This window comes from Amphiprion ocellaris, chromosome 17 (assembly GCF_022539595.1).
Source record: "Amphiprion ocellaris isolate individual 3 ecotype Okinawa chromosome 17, ASM2253959v1, whole genome shotgun sequence".
NCBI classification, from domain to species: domain Eukaryota; kingdom Metazoa; phylum Chordata; class Actinopteri; family Pomacentridae; genus Amphiprion; species Amphiprion ocellaris.
In genome coordinates this window covers 20,449,511-20,467,325 of record NC_072782.1, presented here as the reverse complement: position 1 = coordinate 20,467,325, position 17,815 = coordinate 20,449,511, and the positions used below count along the sequence as shown (strand labels likewise).

Genomic DNA, 17,815 nt, shown 5'->3' with positions numbered 1-17,815 from the left:
GTAGGGATTTAAACACAATTTTTTGATTAGTCAGGTAAATTTGTATTTTACCTAATACTGTACAGTTTTGACTGTAATATTTAAATTAGTACAGGAAAGTTACATGAATAATATTGACAAGGCTTAACCTTAACATTTAAATTACTCAAGTAAATTTGTGAAATGTTTAACATTGTAGGTTCTTAATCTTATTTAATTCATTAAGCTTAATTATTTATAACATACAGTATATCATGGGGTTTAAATTAATTCAGTAATTTTATCAAGTAACTAATACTAGAGGGTCTTAACCTTTAAACTATTAGAACTATAAACCTATTTAAACTATCTTGATTGTTCGCAAAACACCAATCTTCTTTCTCTATTGGAAAACACTTTAAATAGTTGCTTTAAATGTGACACATAAGTAACGGTGACCTGACTTGAAAATGTGAACCACATATCAGTTTCTGTGTTGTTGTAAGGCCTTTAATAAAGCAGTATTTTTTGCAAAGGTGTGTTGAAAGTTGGCAAAAACTGCAGTTCCATCTACTACTATTTTGTAAAACATGTAAAATAATTTGTTCCTCCAGTACAGATGTCTTAAAGTAGGATTTAAAGAGATCGCTGCAGCATTTTCAGCCTGCCTGGAGGAGTCTAGTCTGTTGTGTAGCAAGGCTAAATTGTAGTTTTCACCCTTGTCTTTATAGTTTGGAAACCCCTCTTTTCATTGGGGGGAAAAAGTCTGATTTTATTCACTCGATTTAGATTTTCCCGCTGTGTGTGTGTGTGTGTGTGTGTGTGTGTGCGCGCGTGTATACGTCATATGCATTCCTTAATTGAGAAAAACAGAATCAGGAAGGCGAGTAAGTAAGGGATGGGGACGGGGCTTTAATACGGCGGTAAATCCGTCTTAACACACAATAGCCGGCGACTCCTTCTGCTTCGCCCAGCTGCTAAACTCCTCCACGGCCACGGGCCGCTGCGCTCCTGGCCGCACTCGAAACCCCGCAGTCCACGGTGTTTCTAGAATATTCCGTCCTTTATCCGGGAGCCATTTCTGCGAGCTTTACACTAGATGTTTTAGAAATCGAGACAAAACACACAAAAAACGATACAGTATAATGGAGATAAAGGTTACACAACTCTTAATGCATAACTCTTAAAAATACCACAAAAATTCAGACTGTTTATTTTTTATATATCACTTACACAATACAGGCGTCAGTATGATGACCAAAAAAATTCTCGGCATTTCATTTGCAAATGTAATTCCTATAAAGCACAAACAATTACTGCTTTTACATTCCTATTACAAAGCCAGAGATAGAAATCAGTGTTTTCAACATCATAAAGGACACTTATTTTTCCACTGCATAAGTAAAATCAATAAATCAGATTGCTCCTCTTCAGTCAGCTTCAAGACTCCCCTGTTCCAGTTTCACCTCGTTTGAACTGTAATGGAAAGAAAACACTCATGTATACACAGTCTACTCAATTAAAAGGCATGTGAAATGAATAATGAAGTTCAGCCGGTGAGGCTCAGTACTTACCACATTCTTCAGCAGGTTTCCAGATTTGGTAAAGATATTCGGTCTCCTTGAGGTTGGTTTGGTGGACTCGGTGTTGTTCTGCTGGGCCACCTGGGGCTGCGAAGGTTTAGGCTGTGTGACACTGGATGTGAGTGATGAGGACTGTGATGGTGAATAAGACTGAGGGGTGAAGTAACTTTGAGTTGGGTTTGGGGTGTATGGCTGAGATGGTGTGAAAGGCTGAGTGGGAATGTAGGGCTGGGAGGGTGTGTAGGATTGTGAAGGTGTGTAGGTTTGTGAAGGTGTGAAGGTTTGAGAGGGTGTATAGGCCTGGGAATTGGTGTGTGTCGGTGCGTAAGACTGAGGCAGCGACAAGGACTGTGTCTGAGTCGGTGCAAACGGATTGGATGACGCGAAAGTCTGAGTGTTGATGTACGGCTGTGCCTGAGAAAAGGACTGAAGTACTGGGGTAGAGTCGAGTAGAGTAGGTGGCGGCGGCGGCGGGAAGCTGTCATCTCTGTCTCCTCCATCTGCCATGGTCCCAGAGGTACCAAGATCGTAGTGCCTCTTCCTCAGCTCGCCCAGACGGACTCTCTCCTGTTCCAACTGACTCTCCAGTTGCAGCACCTTCACCTGAGAGATTCAGAGAGCAGAAGATCTCCATCAGTGTCTCCCAAGCATTTCTGACTCACGCTTTTACAAATACTAAATTTATTTTACACTTTTAATTATATAACAACTGTTTAGTGTTCCATAAATTTGTTGTGCCACAGAATTGTCAGTGCTGGTTTGATCAAGATTCCGCGTGTATTGCTATTATTTTGAGTCGTACAGTTTGACGTTTCAAAAATTCATCTTCTTTTGGAAATCTTTTCCCACCATTTCTGCATTACTCACCATTTATGCTATTCATTCAATAATTTATCATTAAGCTACTTTTAGCTGTTTAAGTCAACCCTTTATCAGTTCATAAAAAACTATTTTCAATCATTCCCTGTACTCCTGCCAAAAGTATTTTGGTACCATTCGCCTACTTGGAATAAACAGACAAAAAAAAGCTCTGTTTTGGGACACATAGGTCTCACCTGAGCCTCCATTTCCTCTTTTTTCAGCTTGATCAGAGACATGCCAGAAAAGTCCATTACACCTGTAAAAACAAAAATATTAAATGTGAGCGTTGAAGCTGCAATCATCAATATTTTCATATTAAATGACTATCTGTAATATGGAGGAGGTCCCATTTAGTTTTATTTATTGTGGTTACTTTCAGCTCTACAAAGCTTTTTAGCATTTTGATTAGCTCATCGTTTTGATTTTATGGCCTCTAATGTCACTGTTTTGGTGACATTAGAGGCCTTTATTTTCCAGCAACGGCAAAACGTTCTTAAATAAAACATACTGTACACTCGCCACTGAACAGAGGTGAGTATTTACTTCTACAGCTTGGTGGAAACCAAAAGCAAGAGTTTAAAGAGACAGAATGAAGGAGTTGAACAATAACACAACTCTAAATAAAAATTTTGTCCATATTTACTGAATGTGTAAATAGACATCTGTGTCTCAGCATGTCCACCATAATGCATTTAAGCACTAATAATAAAGTCAATATTGTGTTCACAGCTTTTTTCAATGTTATAATGCAGAATTTTAAAACATCTCCTATCTGCTTGCACACTCCATCAGCTCCTCCTCTCACCGTGGTCAGAGATCTGCTGCTGGCCATGTTTGGTGGAGGTGACGACCACAGCAGTCATGTCGTTCACGTGTCGTGAGGCCTGCTGCAGTGTGTACAGCTTCTTGTTGTTGCGGTCGGCCTTCACCTGAAATTACAGCAGAACGTAGAAATATTTAGTGAGGTGTCGTGGTCAAATTAAACTATAAATACACATTCCTTGTTATATTTTTGTATTCAGTGCTTCACTGCAAATATTCTACAAGACTCACTGAAGTCTGTAAGGTCACTGAATCATAAAAAGGACTTTACTGCCGTGCATACAAATTTATTTTTATTTTCTTTTATTTAATATGTTTGTCTCTATCACAACACAGTACAGGTGAATGTAAATGTGATGAGTCCTTTCTGCACACTTTTCATTGATACTAATTCCTGAAAAATAAACAGCCTCAATGAGTTAGAGTAAAAAGTTGGTTACATCTCCCAGCACTTTAAGATTATTTATAGTTGTAACTTGGATGAACCAGGCTGGTTTAAATGGAGTTAGTTTTAAGTACTTAATAAGATAATATAATTGTTTACTGATCCCACAGCAGGAAAATTTGCAGTATTTCTGCAGTAAAAAGTCAGTCAGAAAATAAACACAAGCAAAAAACATACATAAGTACTGTTATTGTTGTACAGATTCTTCTACATGTAGATATTGCAAAGATTCCTCTGTGTGAAATAACAATATTACACAGTTATTGTATGAGATATAAACACTGCTATTGCACAGATCCTTCCATGATTACAAAATACAGATATTCAAAATACTGATATTGCATATACAGTCAGGTAGGACCAGCTGCTCCTAAACTTGTCAAATAATAAAATCAGCAACAAAACTATATGTATGTATTTTTGTCTTTTTGCTAATCTTTGGTGATTTTAAATAATATTGCGCTAGTTTAATATATTTAAGACTACCTCATACAGTGAAGAGGGTAATGTCTGTTAGATTGAACAACTCATACACTTGAAATGTGAAGAACCCCAATAAGACACTGCTTTGCTCATTTGGTTGCATGTAAACAAAACCATACTCAGTAGTGCTTGAGTTACTTTCCATAGCTGCCTAAATGTACATTATGTTCTTTTGAGTGTGCTCGTTGTACAAAGATTCAACTAACGCTCCACTGGGCGCCTTTGAAGTACTTCACTGGGACAATGTTTTAACTTAGGTCTGTACCTTTGAGGCAGCTACTAGCTGGGCAGTGCTGGCAGCGATTTCATGTGAGCAGGCGATGAGCTCCTCATATGTTCCCTTTTCACCCACAACCCGGTCAGCAGAGTCTCTGACAGCAAAGAGGTGAGCATGAAATATTATTGTACAGCTTGAAGTTCTGGGTATGTTATGTAACTAATAATATATGTGCTTTGTATTGATGGTTTTTGATACGTACAGCAGCTGCGTGGCCCCCCAACCCACAGCTTTGGAGGCGGAGATCAGTCCTTCAGTCCAACGAGAGTTTTTGGCATAAAATTCTGTGATGGACGCTGCCCCCTGCAGGAAGAACAAATACAAACTATTACTACATGCAGCAGTTTAACTGGGGTTTCTGCTTATTGTTACACAGGGCTTCTGCAGTGGTAACCAATTAAATTTAGGACTTTTTAAGAGAATATCTTTTAATTGGCATACATTAAACAATGAATAACAAAAGCAGCAAATAATAAGACCTAAAATTATTTACAGCAGACTCAAATGTAATGGAATTTAAACAGCAATTTGCCTATGTTTTTCAGCTGCATTTAACAATGACTGCTAGTAATACAAGTGGCCATTTATTTAATGTGACCCAGATAATAATATATTTGGTCGTAAAAATCATTATATAATCAAATTCTCAGACCTTCATTATTCAAAATAAAATTCATTAGTCGCTGACTTTGACTTCATTTCCTGGATAGTGCAGAAATGAGTCAATCCAGCCCACTCTTCCAGGTTTTTCAGACAAAATTAGAAAACATTTCAAAATTTAACAGCTTTTCAATTTGTCTTCTTTGTAAAATGATTAGCAAATAGTGAAAAATACTTAAAGGATTTCTTGGTCTGTGTCTTATTAAATCAACTTTATCCTATCATAATTTGTACAGTACAAGAGAAAATGTGTATGTATAAAATATAACAGAAACCTTAAAATTAGGTTGTTTTTGCAATTTGAGTTGGAGTTCCAATTTATTTTTCACACTCAGTCAGCAAAGAACGTGAAGAACTAGTGTAAATAAAAAAAAAAAACTTAAATACAGACATGGGAGAGAGTCTGAGTTTCTCCTTTAATCTAAACTTTAGGTGACAGTTATTCAAACTCACCCTGCCTTCTTCCACAATGTCTTTCTGTAAATCAGTAGCAGCTGTAACAAGCATATGAACAGCCTGAAGAGGAGAGAGCAGAGCTAAATGAAACAAATGTTACCTTGAGTTTACAGAAAATCATTTATAGACAGACTTGTTACCTTCATGAGGTCTGAGCAGGAGCCCAGGATACTGTATTGAAACAGAAAAATCATGCAGATTGCAGGTAAGATACAGAAGCAAAAACAAGACAGAATAAAAAGTTTTAGGTTGATATACGGTATTCATCTTACCTCTGGTTGGCCTCCAGCTTAACTCCAGTGGTGTCTCTCTTTGCCTGATTCAGGATCTCCTGTGAAATAAAAATGGAAACAGATGTTACACATCACCATCTGTACATTTGTTGACTGAAGTCATCTGCAAAGAGATTCACTGCCAATACGGAAACTGCAAAGACTGAGTGAATGTATATATATATTTATTTAGCAACATGGAGTAACTAATTAATTACTCTGGTGTTGTCTGTGTTGAGGGTGGCAGGGTTGTTTATCGAGTTCATTTATATGTTTTTTTATGCTCATTGTTTCCTGTATGCAATCTTTGTTTATTAATTGAAAAAATACTGATGTGTTTGTCCCTACGTCCATTCGGAGCACAGCCTCTTCGATGGCAGTGGATGTAGCAATCATCTCCTTGTCCACCATGCTCCCCAGCTCTTCTTTCAGCACATCTTGTCCTTTTGGACGCAAATCCTAAGCAAGAATCATACAGTTAAAGCACACATCAGAGCTACAGCAAGGAATACAGACAGGTAATGATTTACAGAGCAGCAAGCTTGGCTGTAGACTCTTTTTTTAATTTTGTTACTGTAATAAATATGGAGTCCAAGGAGCTTCAAAAGCACACTATGTAACAAAGCTGAGTCCTTACCACAGTCGTTCAGGTTTAATTCCCGCCCAGAACCTTTGCTCTTTCCCCCATTTTCTGTCTCTCTACAGCTAATAACAGGCCAAAAAATTTATCTCGAAAATAAATTTAAAAAATAAATTCTATCCTACTTGTCCCAGTGTAAGGAGACGTTGAACAGTGTAGCGTATTGCAGATGGGTCTGCTCTCTGTAAACTGGCCTGAAGCTTCAGATCCTTCAAGAACTGAAGGCAGTGATTCGCACAATCCCGACAGCTGTCAGTCAAACCTACATGAGACAAATGAGACTGAAGTGCTTCTGTGTAATTTGTTTAGCATTTTCAATAACAGTAACAGAGTGAGTCTCTTACGGTCGGCCTGGTCTGTGGGAGCTGAGTGCGATGTTGCTGCTCCATTCACAATGGTGTCAGCAGCAAGGTGGGAAAACTGTGTGACCGTTCTCAACAAACCACTGGCATCTGCAGAGCAGGGTGGATGGATACACTCATCATCTGAGGTAAACACACTCTGTAAAGGTCTAAGCTAAACACAAACAAATTATTCCTAACCTACCATTCCTGTTTCCCAGGTAGACCAAGTGGTTCTGCTGCATTTTGTCAATGGAACTCAGAGTTATTTCGGCTCGATTCACTAAATAATCTGAAAACCAGAAGGAGAACTAGTGAGAGAAGTAGTATGAAAATGCAAAATCATGAATTAAAGACAGTAAAATGAGGATATCAAAGTTTTACTGTAAGCTTTACATTGCTTACCATTTCCCATTTACATGCAGTCTTGTAGTTTGAAATGTATATTTAACACACGTAAGTGCTTAAAAAAAAAAGTGCAGGAGCTGATTATTGTTTACACCTACAAGACCATCAATTTGCCCTCTCAACTCCAAACACTTTCTGGGTGTTTTCTTTGCTCCTGTCACATTTTTCCTACACCTCTATGAAAACAGCACAACCATGGCTAGACAATAAAAGGACTCAAAAAATTATAGTGCAGTACAGCAAAGTTTTTTTTTTAAAGACATTAAAAAAAATGGTTGATTATTTATTTTACAAAAAATTATAACTTTACATTGTGTTTCACATTCACACACCAATGATGACAGAGCTTCCATGCAAGGTGCCTGCCATAGGTAGCAACTTGGGATTCAGTATCTATCAGTGTCCAGGAGACTTAGGCACGTGGGGATCCAACTGCCAACCTTGTGATCAGTGGACAACCTGCTCTACCACCTGAGCCATTGAGTTACCAATACTGGAAAAGTGGTGGCTGTACATACCACTTTATTACTGAGATTTTCAGTTTGTTTCCATTCTTGTCTCCTCTGCTTTGTGTATACACAGCCTGCAGTTCAACCAATTCAACCAACCTGAGCTTTTCAGATATTGCATGGATTTCTCTAAATTTGGACAGTAATAATGTTGTACAGTTTATTCTATATGTATGAAACATTGATGTTGTACAGATTCTTCCATGAGTAGTTTTGAATTTTGGGGTTAAAATAAAGGCGCCTTGCCAGGACTGTTTAACAGCAGTATAATATAATATAATTTCTTCTTTGAGGAGGGAATAAAAGTGTGGTTACCAGGTGAGCTGATGCAGCGGACATGTATGGGGTCATCTAGTTTGGCCACAGCATCCAGTATGATGCCTTCAGCCTCCACCACTGCACATTGCAGCAGACAGAACTGCTCCTCCTGCAGCTTCTGGGCCAGCTCTCCTTCACGACAGGCCTGATTTAAAATACACAGACTCATCAGTAACTAATTGAAATAAAGCTTTACTATGCAGTTGTGAGCACAGTAGAGCACCTGCTGCTGTAGCTGGGCATGTAGGCTGCCCAGCTCCATGCTGCTCCTCTGCCTCTCCTGCTCCAGGGAAGTCTGCTGAAGCTTAGCTTGCTGTCTTAGGGAGTTGAGCTCGGCCTCCTGCTCCCTCGCTGAGCGCAGCAGCACCTCCCTCTCTGCCTGCAGCCCTGCCAGTGTGCTGCTCAGCTGGGTGCCACTCTGGGGAGCAAAGCATGCATGACTGCATGACTACTGGTGCTTATCTCAAGTGCAACTTGTAGAAAAGTTTCCAGAAGTCTTCCTACCATTTCTTTGTTTTGCAGGGCGCTGTTCGCATGGGTCAGTTCTGCACGTGTCGAGTCCAGCTCTCGTCTCAACCTGTCAATCTCCAGCTTCTGCTCTGCATTGATGGCCAGCTATAGAAAACATTGAGCAAACATAAAAGGACCAGCCAACTAAAACGGAGGTGTCTGTGCAGCAAATCCTCCATCATAATGTTAACCTAAACTCAGTTTAAATGGGACCTCCACTGACTTTATCCATCATAATCCTTTTGCAGGTCTTCTGCATGGTGAAAAAAGTTGTATAGTGTTTTGTGTGAAGTCTGATAATCAGGCACACTTTAACGACTGTCAGCGAATGACTGACATTGTGGATGGTGTAGGTGCTATGTTTTTGACAAAGAAGAATATGTGGAATAAAACAAAAGACAGTATCTCTGGTTCTGCTGCATTGATTTTTGTGCACACACAGCATTACGGGAATGCAAAATTAACACGGTGAATTACTCGACCCACAGGCGCAAATCTCAGACACTTTTTTGAACAGACACTAAGTTCACAGATCTACCCTGATGCCTGGACATTTAAAGTTCAATAATTTATTAGTACTAAAGCTTCAGTCCCCAGATCAGTTTGGCAGTCAGTATGCTCTCATCTGATCAAACTGTAATGGTTTGGACAATCTATAGTGTTACCTCCTTAGGGAGAAAAGTGCTTCATCAACAGCCTTCCAGGATTAATATACTATCTTTGGTGACAGCAGGAACAGGGTTCACAACTTTGAACTGGTCCTGACCTACGTATTATACGTATGTATTGCATTGCATTTTGGTGTGTTTTAAAACTCTCAAAATAAAGGGTCTGGATGGATCAAATCCACAATGTGGGAGAAAAATGCTGGCACACTGTAAATGAATCAAAAAGCAGTATTATTTAGTCTTACAAACAAGGGCTAAAAGATATGAATATTCAAAGCTATACAGTCACAACTAGAAAAGCACTCAGAGAACGCAGTACTCCGCCAAGGCTGTTTAGTTGATGTATCATTTCCAACGGATGAAATCTTTCAATAAGAAATGACCTTGCGCTGACCACAAGCATGTGTTATGCATGTGCATGTTATGTATGAATACCAAATTGCGTGTAAATTACTCTTATAAAAGTCTGTTGATCAGTTCATCATTTTTGGTAAACCTTTGTTTTGCCACTGTTAAAATAACCGTTCCTTCGATGCTTTTATTTTGAAGATGTATTTATAATGTTGCGGGCTTTTATTTTGTCACCATTCCAGCAGCACAGGAAGTGATTCTTTAAGAAGCGGTTTCTTGACATGACGAAGACGCTGCCGAAAAGTCAGAAAATTCAAATAAAGATGAAAGACAATGATTACACGCCGTTTCTGTCTAGCAAAGGATGTGTCTAAACTTAGAAGCACCTAGCTGCAATGGGGACAAGCTCTTACGGTGAAGAAATGAGTGAAAGACAGAAAGGTGAATTTGTGTTCAAAGTAAGGCTGACGGCTGAATTTAACGTGTCTGGCTGGGGTTTGCTACATTGCGTGACCTAAATATGTAGCGGGCGGCAGGAATTGATGGGACTCAGAAACACCCCACAGTTTAATCATTTCTTCCTTGTATGATTTCCAACTGATAAATCACAGTCAATTTGTAGTAGGATCGCAGTCATGTGATCGTCAGCGGATAACTGACACAGTGTTCACATCGTGGTTACAGCGACGCCGTGCCGGCTGCTATACGCTATATTGCCAAAAGTATTCGCTCACCTGCCTTGACTCGCATATGAACGTAAGTGACATCCCATTCCTAATCCATAGGGTTCAATATGACGTCGGTCCACCCTTTGCAGCTATAACAGCTTCAACTCTCCTGGGAAGGCTGTCCACAAGGTTTAGGAGTGTGTTTATGGGAATTTTTGACCATTCTTCCAGAAGCGCATTTGTGAGGTCACACGCTGATGTTGGATGAGAAGGCCTGGCTCTCAGTCTCCGCTCTAATTCATCCCAAAGGTGTTCTATCGGGTTGAGGTCAGGACTCTGCAGGCCAGTCAAGTTCATCCACACCAGACTCTGTCATCCATGTCTTTATGGACCTTGCTTTGTGCACTGGTGCACAGTCATGTTGGAAGAGGAAGGGCCAGCTCCAAACTGTTCCCACAAAGTTGGGAGCATGGAATTGTCCAAAATGTCTTGGTATGCTGAAGCATTCCGAGTTCCTTTCACTGGAACTAAGGGGCCAAGCCCAGCTCCTGAAAAACAACCCCACACCATAATCCCCCCTCCATCAAACTTTACACTTGGCACAATGCAGTCCGACAAGTATGGTTCTCCTGGCAACCGCCAAACCCAGACTCGTCCATCAGATTGCCAGATGGAGAAGTGCGATTCGTCACTCTAGAGAACGCGTCTCCACTGCTCTAGAGTCCAGTGGCGGCGTGCTTTACACCACTGCATCCCACGCTTTGCATGGCACTTGGTGATGTATGGCTTGGATGCAGCTGCTCGGCCATGGAAACCCATTCCATGAAGCTCTCTGCTGAAGCACTGTTCTTGAGCTAATCTGAAGACCGCATGAAGTTTGAAGGTCTGTAGCGATTGACTCTGCAGAAAGTTGGCGACCTCTTGGCACTATGCGCCTCAGCATCAGCTGACCCCGCTCCGTCAGTTTACGTGGCCTACCACTTCATGGCTGAGTTGCTGTCATTCCCACACACTTCCACTTTCTGATAATACAGCTGACAGTTGACTGTGGAATATTTAGGAGTGAGGAAATGTCACGACTGGATTTGTTGCACAGGTGGCATCCTATCACAGTTCCACGCTGGAATTCACTGAGCTCCTGAGAGCAACCCATTCTTTCACAAATGTTTGTAAAAGCAGTCTGCATGCCTAAGTGCTTGATTTTATACACCTGTGGCCATGGAAGTGATTGGAACACCTGATTCTGATTATTTGGATAGGTAAGCGAATACTTTTGGCAATATAGTGTATCTCCCAATGGGAAATCTTGAACAAAGCTGTAGATCCAGACTATAAACCGATGCGGCTTATAGTCTGCCAAAATCACTGCCAAAATCTAATCACTTGGTCCTTGTGTCATTTCTGACCTTCTCTGGAAATTTCATCCAAATCTGTTGCTCCATTTTTCAATAATGTTTCACACAGACAGACAGATTCACAGACAAACGTACGCCGGTCGTCACATAACTCCGCCCGTTCCTTGGCGGAGTAACAAAATGTAACCTTAAATGAAACTAAATGTTGACTTGGACTGCAGTGTACAAACATTGTTGCTCCTGTATGTTTATACTGCACGTCAATTGTGAGGATGTGGCAAGCCCGATTCATCCTTTCTGTCTACTTTTCTCTGATGTTTGAGTTATTATTCAATAAATTTGACATTATTTCCATTGTAGTTGCTCTCTGATAAAGTTGAAACCCCACGTATTGAATGGAGGATGCAACAGCTTGACAAGAATAGCAACAGGAACCAAAGGAGGAATGAATTAGCATAGGGTTAGCTCCTCTGATCTTGGAAATTTAGTGATTCTCCCTTATGCCAGCCACAGCATCGCCAAGTTGCATGTTGACCTGATGATGTGTGTGTCATGACGGTGCATGTTTCCACAGTCATCAGTTCGTACCTGCTGCTGCAGCTGAGCTCTCAGAGCCTCCAGCTCTTGATTCAGTCGGTCTCTCTCCAGGTGCAGGGAGCTCTGTTGCTGTTGGGTCTGTTGTCTCAGAGAGGACAGCTCCATGTCCTTTTCTCTTGCAGAGCGCAGCAGCACGTCTCGCTCCGCATGCAGAGCCGCCAAGCTGCTGCTCACCTGAGATCCCTCCTGAACAAAATTAAATTGAAGCACACACTGATGAGACAAAATACAACAACCACCACTGCTTAATATATGTTTGGTCCTTTGGTATCAGGCATCAAGATGCTAGAAGTAGAAGTTACATCATAATAGCCTAATCATCTCTAAATAATAAATGTGGCTGATTAAAACTGTACAGACTGCAGGAATGTGAAGTCCAATAAGTGACACAAATTTTGACCTAATGGTGGTGCCAGAGAGTTTGTTGAAAATCCAAAAGCAGATATACTGTGTCCTGTTACATACAGCTGTGCTCATAAGTTTACATACCCTGGCAGAATTTATGGTTTCTTGGCCATTTTTCAGAGAATATGAATGATAACACAACAACCTTTCTTTCACTCATGATTAGTGTTGTGCTATAGTTTTTTTTATTATCAAACAACTGTGTTTATTCTTTTTAAATTATAATGACAATAGAAAGTACCCAAATGGCCCTGATCAAAAGTTTACATACCCTGGAGGTTTGGCCTGATAACAGGCACACAAGTTGACACAAACGGGTTTGAATGGCTACTAAAGGTAACTATCCTCACCTGTGATCTATTTGCTTGTAATCAGTGTGTGTGTATAAAAGGTCAGTGAGTTTCTGGGTTCTTTTTTTTTTTTTTTTTTTAATATTTTATTTTCATTTTTTTAACAAAAAACACAGAACAAAAAAGAAAAAAGCAACAAAACAAAACGAACAAAACAAGGCTCAGACGAAACCAGATGGACATTAACAAAAACATATATTTACAGAGACGACAAATGATCCACAAATGGTTTCCAGTAGTTTGTAAAGGTGTTCTTTGAGTCATTTGAGTCATGACGAAGTCTTTCCATTTGTATTACAGACAACATGTCAGTGACCCACAGGCGGAATGAAGGCGCCACAGGAGACTTCCATTCCTTTAGGATTAACTTCTTTGCAACAATCAGACCCAGTTCTAATGGCTGCTGCATTGTAGCGGGAATAGTTTTTGTAGTTTGTGTGCAGCCTAGAACAGCAAGTCCTGCGTCAGGCTTAATGGGTGTTTTATATGCTTTAGAATAAAAATCAAATATCTTACACCAGAAACCTGCTAACGAGGGACAGGACCAAAAAGCATGAGATAAAGTACTTTCTGACACATTGCACCTGTCACACACCGGGGAGACTGAGGGATAGATCTTGTGTAATCTGGATTTAGAGTAATGTAGACGGTGGACAATTTTAAACTGGATTAATCTATGTCTGCTGTTTACAGAGCAAGAATTTATTTTAGACAGGCATTTGGTCCACATAGATTCAGATATTTCAATACCCAATTCTTCTTTCCAAGTATCCCTTGTCTTCTCAGTGCGGACAGAAATACAGTCATCGAACAGGCATATAATTTTTGAAATAAGATGCTTGGAGTCAGGAGGGCTTCTGAGAATTTGATAAATTTCATGCTCAATTGGGAGATTTTGGTCTCTTTTAATTTCTGATTGTACGTAATGTCTGACCTGTAAATATCGAAAGAAATGTGATTGAGGTAAACTGTATTTTTCTTTCAATTGGTTGAATGATGCAAATTTACCATCAACATACAGGTCTAGAATTGATATTAAGCCCTTCTCTCTCCAGTCATGATAAGACTTGTCATGCCATGGAGGTGCAAATCGGTGGTTAAAGCATATAGGTGTTTGAACTGATGTATCAGGTAAAGTCAGAAATTTCCTTATTTGGTTTAGGATCCTCACAGATTGCTTTAATGTGTAGCACAGGTTCTTAAAAGACTCTGGTTTTTCAAATTTTGAAAATAGCATTGCTGGTAAAGAAGAATTACAGACAGAGTTGCTCTCAATTTTAAGCCACAGTGGGGCAGGGATTGTGTGATTATCCAGAGTGTCCTGTTGCCAAAATATCAAGGCCCTAACATTGGCAGCCCAGTAGTAATGTTTAAGTACCGGCGGACCAAGCCCTCCCTCCGATTTGGATTTCTGTAAATGTATCTTTGAGATTCTGGCATTTTTGCCGTTCCAGATGTAGGAAAGAATAATTGAGTCTAAATTTTTAAAGAAAGCTGATGTAAGACAAATGGGCAGATTTTGACACAAATATAGGAATCTAGGGAGAGAAATCATTTTAATTGAGTTTATGCGTCCAACCATTGATAAAGGCAAAAGTTTCCAGCATTCAATATTCTGTTTCAGCCCTGATATGAATTCTGTGAAATTTAATTTGAATATCAATTTCGGATCTTTAGGTATGGTCAAACCGAGATAGGTAATTTGATCATTGACTACTTTGAATGGAACACTTTCCAAAAAGCCTTGAGAATAGATTTTGGTGAGAGGCATAAACTCACTCTTTGACCAGTTAATGGTATATCCTGATAGTTTTCCAAATGATGTAATTAAATTGAGAAGATGAGGAACCGATTCTTCAGCGTTATAAAGATACAAGATTACATCATCAGCATATAAACTAATAGTTGTTTCTACACCACCGACCTGAAGCCCACGTAAATGTGGATGTTCTCTTATTGTTACAGCAAGAGGTTCTAGTGCAATAGCAAAAAGAGCTGGCGACAGCGGACAGCCCTGTTGAACTGAACGTTGTAGAGGAAATGGAGCTGACCGATCACCATTAGTCAAAACAGAACACAATGGATTTGTATAAATTATTTTCACCCATGATATGAAAGTTTCACCGAATCCAAACCTGCGCAATGACTCAAACATGTAAGGCCACTCTACCTGATCGAATGCTTTGTGTGCATCAAGTGACAAAATGGAAGCTCCTTTGGAGTCACTATAATCAGTATAAATTGTATTAAGTAATCGCCTAACATTAGAAAAAGAAAGTCTACCGGGAATGAACCCTGTCTGGTCAGGGTGAATAAGCGATATTAGGTGCTTGTTCAGCCTTATAGCCAGAATTTTAGCAATTATCTTACGATCAACATTTTGAAGTGCAATTGGCCTAAAACTAGCTGGATCTGTTTCATCCTTACCCTTTTTTAGAATAAGTGAAATGTTAGCCTCATAAAGAGTTTTTGGTAGCTTTGCATTACATTTGGATTCATTAATCATTCTGAGTAGGAGGGGTGCAAGGATATCACAGAATTTCTTGTAAAATTCAGCGCTAAAGCCGTCAGGCCCAGCCGCCTTATTCGATGGAAACGACTTTATAGCCGTAGTGATTTCCTGCAAGGTAAAATCAGAGTCAAGATATTTCTTAGCTGCATCACTCAACTTAGGTAATGTGAGAGTTTCAAAAAAATGATCAAAATCAGATTTTGTAACTGTATGTTTAGATGAGTAAAGTTCACGATAGAATTCGCTGAACTGACTATTTATATCAGCGGGATTAGTTATAAGTGTACCAGCTTTGGATTTGATTTGATAAATTGCTCTAGAAGATTGGGCGCCCTTAAGCTGTCGTGCTAACAATTTGCCTGGTTTATCTCCGAGCTCGAAATTTTTCTGTCGCAACTTCAGAAGTAAATTACTAATTTGGTCACTCATAATGCCATTATACTCATATTTAAGTTTCATTATTTTTGTATAGTCGTTAGGGGATTTTGAGTTTTGATATTTTTTTTCTAAAACAGGAAGTGAGTTATTTATTTTAACTAAGCGTTTTTCTCTTTCTTTTTTAAGAGCTGACGTATAAGAGATTATATCACCTCGTAGAACTACTTTTAAAGTTTCCCACAGGGTGGAATCAAACACTTCACCGTTATCATTTAATTCTATAAAATCATTCAATTTAGTGGTAATGGTTCTGATAAAGCTGTCATCACTAAGAAGATTTGGGTTAAAACGCCAAGAATAAGTCGGTTTTTTAAGAGAGACATTTAAGGATATTGTTACGGGGCTATGATCCGAAATTAATATATTATGGTATTTAGAGTTTGTGATCTGCGGAATTAGATTTGAGCTAATCAAAAAGTAGTCAATCCTGCTGTAAGATTTGTGTACACGAGAATAATAAGAGTAGTCTCTGCTTGTAGGATTTTGGATTCTCCAAATATCAACTAAATTTCTTGTTTTCAAAAGGTTGTTTAAAAGCCGCATGGACGCATTATCTGGTGGTGGCCGTGTTGAAAGTCTGTCAAGGAAAGGATCTAGGTAGCAGTTGAAATCCCCAGCAATTACTATATTTGAGTCATTGTTGTCAGGGAGTAAATCAAAAACTTTCCTGAAAAAGCCAGGCTCGTCAGTGTTTGGACCATATACATTAAGAAAAGTTAAGGGAAATGAGTTCATGCTACCGGTAACCATAATAAACCTACCAAGAGGGTCGTTGGTTACAGAGGTTACCTGGAATGGAATAGTCTTTTTGAACAATATTGCCACGCCACGGGCGTGAGAGGTGAATGGCGATTGATAAATTTGGGATATCCAATTACACTTTAATCTTTGCTGTGCAGACGAATTGATATGAGTTTCTTGTAGAAAAATTATATCTGCGGATAAAGATTTGAGATGTTTAAAAACTTTCCCTCTTTTGACTATACTTCCAAGCCCCTTCACATTCCATGAAACCAACTGTAAATCCCTACTGCCGACCTGTAAATTTCCTTGTGCACTAGTCATTTAGAAATATAAAGAGAAAAAAAAAAAGTGGTGTGACAGTGCACTTACACATAATCCATCTGGTTGGTACAGTTTTGCAAATACAATGAAATAGAACCTTGCGTCTGAGCCTAAAACAAGAACAAATATGAACATTACAAACACCCCACATCCCCAACTCAGAGTCTGCGTCTCCAGAACCAGACGCATATCTTCCCTTTTTATCATAAGTGGAGCTACCGGACAAATAGTAGGTCTAACACGAGTCACGGTGCCCCTCCACCACAACATGATACTGGTTTCAAAATGTGCTTTAAAACAATCACTAGTATTCTGAAAGTCATCAAGGAAGTGGTGCACCATTAATAAGTGTTATTACCGGGTAAATAGTAACCAGTCTGAAACATGGTGCACTCATCCTAAAATAACTAACAGTCTCACCTTAAGCAAGTCATAGAAGTTGTTGTTGTTGACGTTACTCAAACAAAGCTTCCAGTCTTACTCGTCTGTAGAATCACCGCGTGCCTTCTGCCGTAATGCCACTTCTGCCGCCGCTGGATCTCCATACGTCACCGATGCGTCTCTATTATTCCAGTGCACACACAATCGAGCCGGGTAACGCAGGTAGTGTTTAATTCCTTCCTCTCTCAGGGCTTGCATAACATCACGAAAGGCACGACGTTGAACCATTACATCATTTGTATAATCTGTAATCTGAGAAAATCAGAATTTTGTTTCCTTTATACTCCATCGGTTGAGACCGGCTGAGTCGTAGAATCATCTCCTTCACCTGAAAGTGATGAATACGGGCCATGATGGTGCGCGGCCGACTATCCGCCGACGGTTTGGTCTGTAGCGTGCGATGCGCTCGGTCTACCTTCACT

The 17,815-nt window shown here is 39.7% G+C and overlaps 1 protein-coding gene across 5 annotated transcripts in view; it reads right to left on the bottom strand.

Annotated features, from left to right (window-relative positions):
- Positions 1-1,148: 1,148 nt before the first annotated feature.
- LOC111575953 (huntingtin-interacting protein 1-related protein-like) overlaps positions 1,149-17,815 on the bottom strand; it is a 67,582-nt gene continuing 50,915 nt past the window's right edge. For all 5 annotated transcript variants that reach the window (XM_055019230.1, XM_055019234.1, XM_055019232.1 and 2 more), the window contains 17 exons: positions 12,174-12,368; positions 8,538-8,648; positions 8,257-8,451; positions 8,031-8,178; positions 7,004-7,090; positions 6,802-6,909; positions 6,583-6,719; positions 6,166-6,276; positions 5,818-5,876; positions 5,686-5,716; positions 5,543-5,605; positions 4,632-4,732; positions 4,418-4,523; positions 3,208-3,331; positions 2,597-2,658; positions 1,533-2,144; positions 1,149-1,434 (listed from right to left, as the gene is read on the bottom strand). In XM_055019230.1, the coding sequence (XP_054875205.1) occupies positions 1,399-1,434; positions 1,533-2,144; positions 2,597-2,658; positions 3,208-3,331; positions 4,418-4,523; positions 4,632-4,732; positions 5,543-5,605; positions 5,686-5,716; positions 5,818-5,876; positions 6,166-6,276; positions 6,583-6,719; positions 6,802-6,909; positions 7,004-7,090; positions 8,031-8,178; positions 8,257-8,451; positions 8,538-8,648; positions 12,174-12,368 (2,286 nt within the window). In that variant the 3' untranslated portion in view covers positions 1,149-1,398. The remainder of the gene's footprint in view (positions 1,435-1,532; positions 2,145-2,596; positions 2,659-3,207; positions 3,332-4,417; positions 4,524-4,631; positions 4,733-5,542; positions 5,606-5,685; positions 5,717-5,817; positions 5,877-6,165; positions 6,277-6,582; positions 6,720-6,801; positions 6,910-7,003; positions 7,091-8,030; positions 8,179-8,256; positions 8,452-8,537; positions 8,649-12,173; positions 12,369-17,815) is intronic.